General features: G+C 40.8%; 1 protein-coding gene across 2 annotated transcripts in view; it reads right to left on the bottom strand.

The window, feature by feature from the left end:
- Window positions 1-15,331, bottom strand: part of LOC111576427 (E3 ubiquitin-protein ligase SMURF2-like) — a 60,382-nt gene that overhangs the window by 17,856 nt on the left and 27,195 nt on the right. For both annotated transcript variants that reach the window (XM_023282096.3, XM_023282097.3), the window contains exons 4-9: window positions 10,026-10,159; window positions 6,344-6,409; window positions 5,868-5,952; window positions 5,136-5,219; window positions 2,729-2,940; window positions 596-680 (exon numbers count right to left, since the gene is read on the bottom strand). In XM_023282096.3, the coding sequence (XP_023137864.1) occupies window positions 596-680; window positions 2,729-2,940; window positions 5,136-5,219; window positions 5,868-5,952; window positions 6,344-6,409; window positions 10,026-10,159 (666 nt within the window). The remainder of the gene's footprint in view (window positions 1-595; window positions 681-2,728; window positions 2,941-5,135; window positions 5,220-5,867; window positions 5,953-6,343; window positions 6,410-10,025; window positions 10,160-15,331) is intronic.

Here is a 15,331-nt window from a genome sequence, read left to right as displayed (position 1 = left end):
CTTAAGCAGCTCCGTCCAAAATGACCAAACCCAGAAGTGGCTGCTGTGAGTTGGATGTTGTACTCATGTGCTTCAACACTGCGCAGAAGCTACACGAAGGCACGGCCAAAAATGTAACGCAATAGTGCTGCCTGTAATCTTTGGTGGATTAAGTACAGAACTGTTGAGAGTTGGTGAAATAGCATGATCGAATGCAGAACCACTGGCTTCTGCTTTGTTCAGTTCTGGATCTATCCAAAAATTTCGTTCCAGCTCCACATCGGACCCAGGGGTCATAAGCTTGGCTGAACCTGACTTGAGCCTGAAATTTGATTAATAAAACTGTTTTTTGAACACAAAAACGGAAATTAAGTGAGAAATTACATCTGATTCAATCCAGTCAAATCCAGTTTGTTCTTGTCAGTTTTGTAAATACATGTCATGTTATTGTGGAGTAAAACAGTGCATGCATTTGGCACTCTGCTGGATTTATCACATGTTTAATTCAATGTGTTTTCAATTCCAATATAGATATGGTTATAAAAGTTACAACAACCGTAAATGTAGATACAAATCTGCACAATGGCAATAAACTATACGAACACAAACAAGTTACCTGGGCACTCGGGGGTCATGCCAGGTGCTGACTCCAGTCTGTGTGTGGAGGAAGTAGACCTGCCCCTGCTGAGTTGTTCTTTGTTCTAAAACAGAGAGAAATTTGATTTGAATTAGTGTCAAAAAGGCAAAAAACAGCACTGAAGCAAGCTTGGAACTGTTGCTGGGAGTGTTGTTTTGTAGTCTAGTCCAGATGGGTACAAGCATGGATAGCGAGTTTGTGTATTTTGGAAAAGGGGAAGTCTGTTTATAATTTATGTGACAGGCAAACTGCTGGGACACTGTTGACCTAAGAGTTTCTTAAGGTGTGTGCCAATGTAATCAATTAGTTCCTCTCCAGTCTCCAGTAGGCCTCTCCCAAGAGGACAGGGAAAATAAAATGTGAGGGAAATTTATCAAGGACTTCCATGAGTGGTTTTTCCTTGCAGAGAGTTCCGTGGTGCATCCTAGCTGCCTTGTTTTCGCTTAAAAGGTTAGTGTGTGTTCTGAAAGTAGTCTGCTCCTATTAATCAAAGACAAAGAAGACGGAAAGTAAAATGCTGTTACTTAGGCCAAACCCTGTAATAAATATATTGTAAACAAATGAGGGAACTGAGGACACCAAGGATAAATTTGAGGGGAATGACACTCATTTGTAATCTGTCATTAGCTTGTTGGATGTCTGGCTCCATTGAGCTTATTGATGAATGGAGGGCGAGTGTGTGAAAGTGTGTGTGCTGCAGCATCCATGTGTGCATATTCACCAGCTAATCCATCACTACCCCCCACCCCAACTTCCTACTGGCATAACTCATTTCCGACCCACCTCTCGCTCTCTTTTTTCCCCTAACACATTCCCGCTCTCCCTCTCATTCTCTCTCACCACACCCAGCCACTGGTTCAGAGGGTTCAGCTGAGGAAGAAAGCTCTTGAGCTGTTGGGCATCAGTGACTCACTTTGTCCGACCTCAGCCAGCCTCAGTGGACACAGCAGGACCTTTCAAGAGGAGGCACAGGTCCAACAGTGCCATTCTGAATTGCTGGCATACAGCACCACACTTAAAATAATAATTTATTTTACAGAGTCTGTGGGTATTGTGGGGTGCACTGTGGCTGACTCTGAGAAGTACACTGTTTTTGAAAAAAAGTTCCTATGTTGGAAAACATACTTGTGTAGCTTCTCCGTTATTTTCCTGATGTTTGCAAGCTGCAAGTAAAGCCAGCTTTAGAATTGCAGAGGTTGAAAAAATAGCAAATAACCTAACTTGCCTTCTCATGGCTAAACACCAAGCTATGAAAAGCATTCCCTCCTCTTTGTTGTGGGAATATTAGTCCGCAAAGCCAAAACATTCCAACTCTTGAGGAGAGGAGATGAAACGGGATGAGTGGCAGAATATTAAACCACACCAAGTGATGACTGCAGTTGTCATGATGTGGTGCTGTGAGGAGAGGGAAGGCTGTAGAAGAGAAAGTGTGAATGAGCCAAAGGACAGGAAGAGAGAACAAAAAGAAGGAATTCAAATGCTACTCTCACCTTAGAAAAGTATCATTTCCTCCCAACTACAAATGGGATAAGACCAAAGGTGCGACACAACTCGTTTTCCATCTCGTATTTTTGAGGTTAAGCCAAACACGATACTGTGCAATATGAGTGCTAGCCAGACAACACACCACAAAATGTTCCAAAAACACAGCTCTCAGTTTATTTATTATTGAATTTAACCCTTGTTAAGCGATGTCCTAGGCACTGGTTTTTAACCAGGCATCGGGGTTTATTAGGGAGTTTATTACAATTTCAGAAGTATCTTTACTCTACCTTTGGGACACAGCTCCACTAATTCACTGGAGCCGCTCTGCTCTGCAAATGTGCTCCTCTGTCCCTGTCTGTAAACACTAGTTTTCAGACACTGGATGGGAATGAGGCAGCTGAATCCAAGCCAAAGCAGTGCAACTGATTTATTTTATCTGTAATAGCTTAATAAAATATAACTATTATTGGTAAATACGTCAAATATCGGCCCCGATAATCAGCCAGACTTTAATTGGTTGATCCCCAATACTCAGTGCTCACAATCAGGAATGTAGATGCAAAATGTTAACAGACTAAATGACACCGACTGAGCTGAGAGTGTTTGCGTCTCTGCTCCGTATCTCACCATATCCCTCAGGCAGGTCAGGCGGCGTATGCAGGTGTGTTCGACTCATGTAGTTACGATGCCGCTGTGATCGAACCCGTCTCTCCTGGATCCGATGTTCGCCCAGAGCACCACTGGCTTCGGCACCATTAACGGGTGTCATCACTGGCGTGTTCTCGTCCACCACGCAGCTCAGCGGACGTCCTGATGGGCTGGAGTACTCTGATGCTGGTCTGGAAGACAGAAGAGAGTGTCTGTGTTCATGTGCATGTAGGTTGTGGTCCTCTGGGTGTAGTTTTAAGTGTAATTTTATTTTTAATAGACTACACAGATAAAACACTTTACAACAAAGCATTTTGTATTTCTTTCTTACTGTAAAGTTACTGAATAATTTGACAAGAACAACAACAAATTGTTTGTTTTCATTCCTAAGAGTTACATGTGCAGCTCTAAGGATTGAGTTAAATGAGGTAGTGATAAGTAGGTGGCTTTCAGTTTTGGTGAATGTTCGCAATTGTGCGCAATGTTTACCTCCATTTGCAGGAAACTAGTGGTGAAGTGTGCAAAGAAGAATTTCACTGTGTTTTAGGTGTGTTTTGGTATAAGTCTTAGGTGTAGCAACTTAATCTCTTTCTGTGATGTCTAGACAGACTCACAAGAATCGTGTAACTATTGCAAAACAGTTTACATTAGAAGCCCTCAAGAAAATAAATGTATTTTATGATAATGGTGAAGCCTTAAGTGATATCAAGGATTGTGGATTGCGTAAAATAGAACAGAAACCCCTCATTAGACTTTAGTTAGTGTGTTGTTCTACTTACAGACAGGTACCTGATAAGCAGACACAAACATAGGCTGGATTACTGACACTTATTGTATGTGTGTGTGTGTGTTGCTTGTCTGACCACCGTCTGGCTGTCCAGAGTTACTGACGCCTCGGCTATCTAAAGCCTTGGACCCTCAACCCACAACCCCTCCACACACGCTTCCTCCCTCCCATTTCCTCTTTCTCCATGTTTATTTTTTCCCACCTTTGGCTCCACTTTCCCTTGTCCTGTCTTTTTGTCCTACAGTTCTTCCCAGTCTGTGAGCCAGGCTTTCCCTTCTACACCTTTAGCATTCTCATGACGAGCTCATGGAACGGATTATGTTTTGCCATTCCTTCCTCCTACACAGGCCCTACCGGTTCATCTTCCTCCCTAACTTCCCCATTTCCACCTCCCACAATGCCGTACCACTTGACCTTTTCCTTCAGCATTTCCTGTCTGTCCAACCTTGTTCCGCTATGCTGCCTTCAGGCGTCTAAAGATGCATAGTAAGAGTAGGTGAGGCTGTGGAGGGGGTTGTTTGCTTATTCCCCTAATGGCTCCACTGATATGGGCCAAGTAGGAAGGCGACAGTTGTTCTTGCAGCAACAGGGGAGGCCTGGCTGCCCGACTGACTGGCTAGTTTACTAAGCTGTGCGTGCGTGTGTGTGTGTGTGTGTGTGTGTGTGTGTGTGTGTGTGCGCGTGTGGTGGGATGGGGAACTAAGGAAACTGACAGCAATTCACTCATTACCAAGAGACTGTTATTGTGTTGTGAGTGAAGTTTTTCTTCTCTGAAAAGGGAAGTGGGAAGAATTACAACTACTTACACAGATCGCCCACCTGCTTTTTTGTCAAGTTTGTCCAACATTACATCAGTATGACTGATGCACATGGTTAGCATTATAACCCTCTGAACCTCAAGGAGTTTCTGGACACTTTATTTGCTCCTGTCATTTTTCTACTCACTGTGGGCTCATTTTTCACTGGGACATAAAGTCCTGCATCTCTATGGAAACAGCACAATCATGAGGGAACTCTAAGATACTTTCTGTGCAGTATGACACAGTTATAATGTCATAAATAATAATAATTTTTTTTAAAAATTTACCATTCCTTTTTACAGAAAATGAAAAAAAAAGAATTGTGTACAACATTATCGAAGGGCCTACAGGCATTGCTAGGATTGGAAATATCTCTATACTTCAGATATTTACATTTTGAATTTGTTCCTATCCTTGCTCTGCGTAAACACTGCCTGCAGTTCAGTGGAAAAGTCCCTGAATTTTTGTCATTTGACTGCAGGTAGCAGCTGAGTCAGTAAATGTTTTGGGTTTTTACAGACTGTGGTTACTGCAAACAGTTTTATTTTGGCACATTTTTAAATGACACAGGTAGAATAAAGGGACATCGATGAAATATTTGATTTTAAGTTTTGGTTGTTTTTCCTGGAGTCTCACATAATTAGTTCAAGGGTTGTCAGAAATGTTGAAAATCCCCTGGGAGATTTTAGGGTTCAGAGGGTTACGAATGATATGATTTGGGCCAAAGCCTCCGTTTTAACATTACTATTTTTTGGTATGGCTAGAGGGGTGAAGGAGTTGAGGATGTGCACACACATACCTGGTGGGTCTCTCCCACTGCGTGGTGCGTGTGATGTGGTTCAGGTACTGTATCCTTCCAGATGCTGTCCTTCTTTCTTCCCAGCTGTTTCATGCACATATTGAGAAAAACTGGTCAGAGGTGTAACTGTTAAAGACCAAGACTGGGCTAAGTTAAACCATAGCACACATTTTCAAACCATGTGGTATACACTGAACAACAGGAAACCATAAATATATCCTAGAAGTTTCAAACCACTGCAAAAAAAAAGATAGCGTGCCGGCCTGGGATCTTTCTGCATGCAGTTTGCATGTTCTCCCTGTGCATGTGTGGGTTTTCTCCAGGTACTCCAGCTTCCTCCCACAGTCCAAAAACATGCTGAGGTTAATTGATAAATATAAATTGTCCGTAGTTGTGAATGTGAGTGTGATTATTTGTCTCTACGTGTAGCCCTGCGACAGACTGGCGACCTGTCCAGGGTGTCGCCTGCCTTCGCCCTCAGTCAGTTGATGTATTACAGCACACCTTGTATTCTCCCCTTACAAACCACACTTAGTCAATGTATTTATGTTTTAAAATTTACCTAATTTTTCAAATACATACAAAATCCCAGAGAAGCTAGCCCCATATCCGAAAACACAACACCTTCACTGATATAAAAATATGAGTTAGATAAAAATAGCTCCAGAAAAATTTGACATTTCTAGTAAAAGCAAAGTACTAATGGCTAAGAAATCCTGTCATAATACTGACCCGTCAGGTAAGTCATTATCAAACAGGCGACTGCAGTCCACTACTGGTCCTCCGGTCCCGATACGATCTCTGGACTGGAGACTTACTACAGTTAAGAAAGACAAGGAAGATGGTAGATCAGTGACATTTTATCATCCATGATTAATGCTTCACTGAACTTGTCATCAAGATAATAAAAACCTTGAAAGTGTCTTTAGTCTTTAGTGTTTAACCTGTTATAGTCCAATTTTTGTTTAATATTTTAATTTACATTCTCTGAGGCCAAAAACATAGTGCTGATGACCTGACTGGCAACGCAGTTAAACAAGTTGTAGGAAACAACCTAGTGGTTTTCCTTTCAAGCCAGAAATGAAATACTGTGGTGTTAACTTTATGCAGATATATAAACTAACGGAAAAATCTACACACATTTATGGCCTGACTTATATTTTTATCCAGGCATACAAAAGACAAAACTAAAATTTTGCGTTTCTTACCTACTATCTGTCCTCTCACAGTATCATTGTCATTGGGTCCCAGCTTATTCAGATCCAGTCTCTGATCTGCAAACAACACACAAAACCACTGATTAAGCTTCTGTTTACAGTGTTTAAAAAATGTACACCGATTTAAGAGACAAAAGTGAGCAAAAACTGCGACAAAGAAAATTCAAGAGCCAGCCAGCATTGGTGGTGGTGCTTCAGGTTACAGTGAGAAGATCAAACAATATAAAGGAAGGTTACTTTGAATGACTGACTGGTGCATCTGAAAGTTCAGTAGATGCACTGAGATTTATTAAATAATGTCACAATCCTAGAGATTTAGGAGAACAACCACCTCATTTTCACTGACACCCAGGAATGTGCATTTGCAAAATGTGGGAAAAGTTAAACCGAGTTCAAGAAATGTTTCATGTTATGTCTTGAATACTTAAATTGTGGCTGCACCATAATCTGGATGTTAAATAGTTTTGAAAAATCAAGCTGTACAACACCCAAAAGGAGCACTATGCTCAAGTCAACCAGCAATAGATAGCGAACGAGTCAACACCACATTCACTCCCTCTCTCTTTGTGAAAAATCCAGAATCTATGGATACGTAAAAATAGTTCATTTTACAGGTTTAGCCACCAAAAAAGGGGTGTCTCCTACTTTACTGAAAAGAAAAATTGTGTGTGTCTGTAGGCATAAAGGCTTCAAGTGTCCATGTCACACTTGTTTACATATTGGACATCCACAGTCTTGAAACTAGCATTGATGTTTTGCACATTGATTTAAGGAAACACTGAGAAGCTTTCCCTCATCGGACAATGAATTTGTGCAAACTCTGCACAGCGAAACTCAAAGCATTCAAGTGAAGAAAAAGAGCTTTAAACCTGGAGACATCAAATGTAATTAAATTTGGACAGAAAATTTGCTACCAGCGTTGTTGTTTCTGGGTAAGTAAAAACTCAGTGCCAGACACAAGCAGCACAGAAACATAATCCAAGACGCTGAACAAGATCCAGACACAGATAGACCAAACTCTCTCACATACGCCAATCCAACACTGAGACCTGTGCATGTCTAGTAGAGCTTACCAGCACAGAAGCAATATCAATTAATTTCCATTACTAATACAACACGTATGTGTGACTGCAGGGTGAGAGACATAATCAGTTATGAGACAGAGCGTGAGCATAGATTAGGGTGAAAAGAGGAAAGAGAAATATGCAGTAGAGGGAGGGTGAGTGAAAAAAGATCAAGAGATACCTCAGCTCTACATATGCCAATGCTAAAACCACAGTCTGACTGAATTTGTCACGTCTTTGGTTTGCCTGTATGATTGTGTACACACATGAAATAGTGTGTTTGTGCAGATGCAAAGACTGAACAATCCTAATGCTTGTTTCTGTAAGTGTGTGCGTGTTTGTGTGTGCAAAAGTGCATCTGTTCCGGATACGTGTCTAGACTAAACAGGGATGGTCTAAGCCTTACATGGCCAGAATAGTAAGCAGATTTTTCTCTTAAATAAGAGAGGAGGGAAACGAAGAGACAGAACATTTACAGACCTTTAACCACATGCCCTCACCGCACCGCATTTAGTTCACGCACACCTGTCTTTGTAAGTGTATTCATCATGCATATGTGAAATCAGTAAATATAATTAGCTATTGCATCAACATTGCAACTCTAAAACACAAAGAAACAACAGGGTTCAAAGTGAGGCAAACTAACGTGTAGTAAGTCAAGTCATTTTGAAAAACTAGTGGTGTGTGTGTGTGTGTGTGTGTGTGTGTGTGTGTGTGTGTGTGTGTGTGTGTGTGTGCGCGTGTGTGTTAGTGAGTTTGCGGATACAGAAGTGAGGTAGATGACTTAGAGGTTTGTGTCTGTGATGCTACGGCAGGAAATGGAGCTCAGTGTAGAGCCAGACAGAATTCTAGTAAACTAGACAACCATGCTGATCCCCTTTTGCAAGACTGTGCAAGAGTGCATGTGTGTGTGTGTGTGTGTGTGTGTGTGTGTGTGTGTGTGTGTGTGTGTGTGTGTGTGTGTGTGTGTGTGTCAAGAAAGAGAAACTGTTTTGTCTGAGTTTGTATTGGACCAAGTGTGCTATGTGTATGAATGTGACTTCTAGGAACCAAGGCAATTCCTGTAAAGTCTTTTTGTGTATTTGGGTTGTTTTTATGTTTGTGCCTGTGTGTGTGTGTGCACACGTATCTCGGTTAAACCACAGACTGGGCAGTATTCATGTTTCTGTAGCACACAGGACAGGACAAAGGGATAATGTGAGGACTGGTGTCTTGTCATAGATCATGTCTCTCTGTCCACTTCCCATGGCTGCGATAAAGTATAATTTATACCATGTTGGCTGTACCAAGTGGCTGGTCTGGAGTCTAACTGGAGCCTATACTGTCTGTTTGTGGAGGCTGTGGATAAATCTAAGGGCAAGTTCTCTGTCACTCAGTGAGGTAAAAGTAGGGTCCTTTCTGTGGCAACAATGACGCTATTGTGGTTTTTGGTGGATTAGGAGGTGAACTTTTATGAGCCAAAGATGCCATTTAGGAACAAGTATAAATTGTGCTGGAAAACTATTCTGAATGCTCATGTGAAGTATTTAGCTTGACAGCTTGAAGCTGGTGTGAGTGGCTGTTACATCTGGGCCAAACAAATTACAACAGCCTGCATTCATGAATCTAACAATGCAGTTTGGATTTTTTTTAAAAAGCGTCCAAAAAATGACAATTATTCTCAAAGAGACAACTCCTTAAGTGAGTGGTAGGTATGACAGTGTAGGATGAAATAATGGAAATAAGAAAAAGGCAGGATACATAAAAAAGGGGAAAATGTCTGGTACATGTCTGACGGTCTGTGTTTAAGATAGGTCAGGGAGATGGATTGAAGGAAAAGAGGAGAATGAGTGGAAGGAATGTTAATTTGACAGTATGGACTTCAGTTAAGTGTATATGTGTCAGCATCTACTGACTGGTAAAGCCAGAAAGACAGGCAGAGCTAACAAGCATGTTGGAAATGAAAGGGAACAACAGTCTAAAACGGTGTAGATGGAAAACTATTCATTTGAGAAAGTGTACATCTGTGCAGAAATGCATGACAGACATCTATCACGTTTTATCTGCTTAGGATCCATTTCTGGACAACCAAAAATGTTCACGTTAAGCAGCATCTTCCCTCTGATACTTCAAAATGAACTGTGGATGTTAATTTATTCCCAGATGCCAGAAGTCTACAGCTGGCAATATTTCTGATGTGTTGCCTAAAGGAGTTGCCCGTGTATTGTAGACATAAATCTTATTGCAAAGAATGGCTGGAAAAGAAGTAGCTGCAGGTTGCGAGCGGGGACGCAGCTCGGATTCACACTGCAGCAACCACATAAAACAAAAACACAAGAAAGACAGTCACCCTAAGTCATAGACGCGATGTTTGTCTTGTTGGAGATGCTTTGTCTAGTTCACACATTTGTCTACGTGTGACAAACAAAAGGCAGGATGTGCGAAGACTGTATTTTCCATGAAGCCTCCTCATAACCCTTCACTAAAAAGTCTGACTGGCACTTCAGGGTAAAGGATACGGTGAGTATACAAAAAGAGCACGAAGAGAACAAACACCCAGTGACCTGTTTCAGTGAATGCTCAAAAACAAATGTGAGCTTATGGATGCAAAGATACAAAGAGGTACTTACAGCCTGTGTCTTTGAGTCTGTTGATGGCGTTAGACAGAAGGCGGACACAGCCAAGGAACCCTGCCCCCTGCTTTTTATGGATCTTCTTGTGGTTCCATACACTGATAGTAATGGAATCTGCCTTCCCAATGTATCTGACAGGGGAAAAGAAAGAGTTACAGAAAACAGATCAATAAGACCAAAAAGAAGCAAAGTACAAAGCGTTTTTTTAATCCTGACTTTGAAAAAATAATCTTTATAATGATGTACTTAAGATGTAAGATGAAACTTAGAAATAAAAGTACACAAGGTCAACAAAATACATGAACTTGAAATTTGTATCTCTTCCAAATACTTCTCTCAGTCAGCTAGACAACAATGCAAGCTGCATCTGTGTAATGAGGCACATTAGCCGATTTTCAAGTAATTTGTGCGTGAGTGCAGATTTTGCGTTGCTGAGCTCAGTCTAGTCGTGGTTGGGGAACAGAGGAAGTCCCTGTGATGAGCTCCACCACCAGTCTGAGGCCCAGACAGCTCTTACAGTAAACACACATTTCACACAGCATTCAAATGCACAATCATACATTCACTCACGCACATGTAATTACAGTCTGGCAGCCAGCTCTGATGCCAAGCTCTATATTATGCTGTATATCAGTGGCTCAGAGAGGGATTTTCCTACTGAACACATCAAAACGTATAAGTTTGGAATGCAATCCAAATAACAGAAGTGGGCAAATTAGTGGACTGAATTCAAATTATAACCCGTGTGAGTTGTGGATCTTTTACAGTTTTTCTCAATTGATAAGACACTAAATTCCATTCACTGCACACAGTCACCAACTGACTGCACACATTCCTCAAAAACAGGACACTGCTGTCTAAATTTTGGACACTATTCATGGTTTGCACACAGTTTCCAAAACTCTTGCACCTTTTTTGCAAAAGACTGAACACATTTTTTGCTTATTTGAACACACTTTTTCACTCATAGCACACACTTTTCAAAAAGTGAACACTAGGAAGCAGAACTGGGACACTGTTCCACCACTGCTGTCACAATTAAGACACAACAGGCCAAAACTGAAAACACTTTTGCCAATGAACTGCACACTATAAAACCTGCTGGGGAAACAGCATTAGCTGTTCAGAATGCAATCTGTTGTTAAGGTCAGCAGATGGTAAGGATGGTGCATAAAGTAAATGGTTTCAGGTTTACTGTGGTTTACTTTACATGTATGTAAATGTTGTTTGTCACTTCAGTGACATGTCTATATTGGAACAATACAAGCGGTCAGAAATGTTCTGAGAATACTGTAAAAAATCTAATGTATAATTCTGGTTCACAAGTGCTAGTAAAATTACAGAAAGTGTACATGACTGACTTTTTCCTTGTTTTGTGTGCATTTGTTCCAGAGAGTTTTTCAGATGGATTCTGATGATACATGAATACATCTGGGACAATGTTAGTTTTTATAGAGGACTATTGATTCGGGAAAGTTTCAATATGAACCCTCAAGTTATTGTGGTTTTTCTGCCACCATATTCTCCCTTTCTGAATCCTATAGAAGAATTCTTCTCTACATGGAGGTGGAAGGTATATGAGCAGCAGCCATACTTTGGGAAAATCTCTATCAATCAGTGGTCTTGGCATGTGGTGATGTTTCTGTTGATGCATGTCAGGGCTGGATCAGACACAGTAGGTCCTTCTTTCCAGAGAAAACACAGCTAGTGATGTTGATGAGGTCCTGTGGTCTGACCAGGCTGAAAGAATTGATGCAGACGTGGTGTAAATATTTGCATACTGTACTGTGTACAATACAGTGCTGTATTTCTGTCTAACGTTATTTTTATTTTATAATGTACAGTCAGGCACTGCAATGGCCCCCTCTGAGTCATTTATAGGATGCATTTGTAAAAAAAAAAAAAAAAAAAAAAGAGTGTGCAGTGTGTTGGGAAATGTGTGCTATTTTTCAGGAACAGTGTCTTATCAATTGAGAAAAACTGTAATGTGCCCAGAGACTTAGTCTTTAGTTACTGTATGCAAATTTGATCAGCACACAGTAACATCTTGGGACACTTTTTCTCTCATAGTAGACTTTTTAGGCCTGTGCTTTATGGTATATGCAGATTATGATCTGATCTTATCATTTAACACTATTTGATGACAAATGGATAAAAAACAAAGACATTTGTCATGAAACCTCCATTTTTGCTCTCCACTAAAGGTGAGTCAATTTTAGAGCTTATTTGTCAAGTACTTAATACTCACTGACTGAAAACCACTGGATGTAAACTGTACCAAGCTATCCATCTTGAAAAAGGCTTCTGTCACATCGAATGATATGACAGGAAGATTTATAAAGATTTTTTTCGCTAGTTATGACAAGTCTGGTAGGAAAAAAATCAGACAGGAGGTTGAACGGCTGAATTGTCTTGATAATGATTTGCACTTTTCATCAAACCAGAGCTGTTGTTCAGCTTGATGAGAACAATTTTGAGATCATGCATGTTATTTCAGTCATTGAACAACAGATGTTCCAAGCATTGTACTGTCATGCTTCACTTCAGTTTCCTGCATTTTGTGTGCTGTGGTGCGACTCAAACGACCTCTCTGAGGATGTATGTTTTCCTTGACACAGTGTGGTTGAGATAAAAACATCACTGTGATGCAGACGTGTGCTGTGCAAAGGACTGTCGCCACACCAGAGAGAATAAGAGAACTGAAATAGCTGACAAGACAATGAACAAGCCTCTGAGGTTATCAGTTCAGGTAGAACAAAACATTGTTTCCTTCTCACAAAAACTGAACCAAAAACCGCTTCAAGAATGTACTCTGACATAACATTGCAAGTATTTCAGAACTTATTACAACACGAATATCAACAACAAATTCATATGTATGTGGGTGGACCGAACTGACGTAAGGAGAGTAAAGCATGATTAATAACTGGATTGCAATCTATCTGCATCACTTATTGGCTGTGCTGCTTATAGGAGAAGTGTCTCTTTACATCTCTATGCTAACATCTTGCATGCAATGCTCTCAAAACACCCATTTCTAGGACTTGTTTCCAAACACTAGCAGAGGATACACCTCTACTCCTTGGAGTTATTCACTTTTTGATTATACTGCAGGTGGGGGAATGCGGCACACAGACTAAGATTGTGGTTGGTAGACTGTAACGAAGAGAGTTGACTTGGCAACTACTGCCAATGCATTTTTAATGTGGATGTCAATGTGAGATTGAAGACAGAATGGAGCAGTGCTCGTGCCATTGATATGCTCGGCACTTTATTACTAGGGACTAATCAAACCTTGCTCAGACAGGATCTAAGTATCACAGACTCTCACATGAAGCGACAGGGTACACACAGCACATGTATAGAATTTAATATGTTTAGACTGAGGGCAGAGGGAACCGCGAGCAAATCTGATATTCCAACCAAAGCAATGTGAAGAGTTGTACTGAAAAGGCTGGAAATTTGAGGCCAAGCAGGAGACGGCAACCTGCCAAAACCAGACCTACATACTACTACGAGTTCATGAACTTTCAACACTGTTTTTAAAAAGATGGCTTGTATCCTCAAACATGCTCTCCACACGACATCAATGTCAAAGTGCATCTATTGCGGTGTTAAAAACAAATAAAAAAGAAAGTACATACTATTTCTGCAGGGTATTTACGATGCATAACATAAGGCATCGATACCCTTGTCAGTATCAGTGTCATGCTGGAAAAAGACCCCACCTCCCAAAGCTGGAGGCTGCAGATGGGGGTGTGGTGAGCTGGCAATCTGCCAAACCCACACTCCCATCTGCTTTCTGTGGCATGTTAGCCATTTCCTGAACCAGAGGAAGAGGCCAGGGGTCGCTGGTGAGGAACACGCTCCTCCGAGAGGGTGGGGATCCAGAAGGGGGGAAGAAAATTATGTAAAGCAGGAGGGGATCTGAGGTTGATGTTGACAAGGCAAAAGAAGAATTTGAAAATGAAAGTGCGCATCAGTAGTTACAGGAAAATGACAAAAGTGTACAGTTAAACATGCATGGCTACCTTAAAAATAAACTTTTCCTCCACAACTGGTATTCACTATCATGCAACTAACAATTTTCTGACATTATTCAATCACTCATTCATTACAAAAAATGTCATAAAATTGTGAAAAAACGGCTGTTACAAGTTCACAGGCCTTTAGTTGTCTGTTCTGTATGATCACCAGTTCACAATCTAAAGATTTACAATATACTACCTTAAAAGATAATGACTAATACAGCATCTGTTCTACCGACCATTCGGGTGATTGATAGATGTTTCGTAAATGTTTACACTTTAAGTTGTAAAATAAAGACTTGGTTTAGGGAAACAGGATGCAAAGATACCAGTTGCAAATAAACATTCCGGCCATATAACTAGTCACCATCGTTCTTTCAAAATTCTTGAGTACATCCATTTCCCCTTTTGTTCCCTTCATTCTTGCTCTCTAGTGGACATTTATAACTTTTCCTATCAGGTTTGCTATTCCCTCAAGTTTTGTACTTTTACCACTGTTTCCCTTCATCTCTCACCACAAAATAAGCTCAGTGTGCCAGTGGGTCCTTTGGGTCCGTCGGGGTGATCACTCCTTGTAATGGCCTGTCGGCACAAACCTCAGCACCGAGAACATTCAGAGCACATGGCCCCAGTCAAAACACTCCACCCGACACAGACTCAAATACAAAGTTTCATACAAGTATGTGCGCAGTGTAATAGTCATCCTGTTCTAGTCTTTCCAAAGCCCAAAGCATCTGATCTCAATGACAACAAAATGGACCACATGTTGTTGTAACATTAGTCTGCAAGGCTAGCAAGTATGAGAAGCTTTCTCAGCCTGACAAAGTGAAAGGAGAGCTTCCTTGATTAAGAAGGGCAGGCTTCAAGAATTAAGTTGCAAAAATTCACAAACGTTGATATGTGGCTAATCCTGAAAGAGATTACGAATATAAAGTAGAGCTCTAAATGTGTGTCAGACTCATTTGGCTCAGAGTAAGTGAGCAGGCCAGAAAAATGTGAGTTAGACTGTCTCCAGTTCACTGAGGACATTGTTCAGGAGTGCAAAACTATTTAGCGAACCCAATGTTCTGATACCCAAAATAGACAGAATCTTGTTATTTGAGAAAAAAGAAATTTTATATTAGTCTGAGTTCAGCTTTTCCCATAAAATCTCATATGAATATGTCTTATGTGAGGCCTGTGGTGTGGAATGTCTGAAATGTCATTCTACAAGATATTTGGTTGTCATGTAAAATAGCTCACAAGGTTTATAGATGGGTGTTTCTACACAGAGAA

The sequence above is a fragment of the Amphiprion ocellaris genome, chromosome 4 (genome assembly GCF_022539595.1).
Source record: "Amphiprion ocellaris isolate individual 3 ecotype Okinawa chromosome 4, ASM2253959v1, whole genome shotgun sequence".
In the NCBI taxonomy this organism is placed as follows: domain Eukaryota; kingdom Metazoa; phylum Chordata; class Actinopteri; family Pomacentridae; genus Amphiprion; species Amphiprion ocellaris.
Note: the sequence above shows the minus strand (reverse complement) of the source record. Positions and strands in the feature narration are given on the sequence as shown.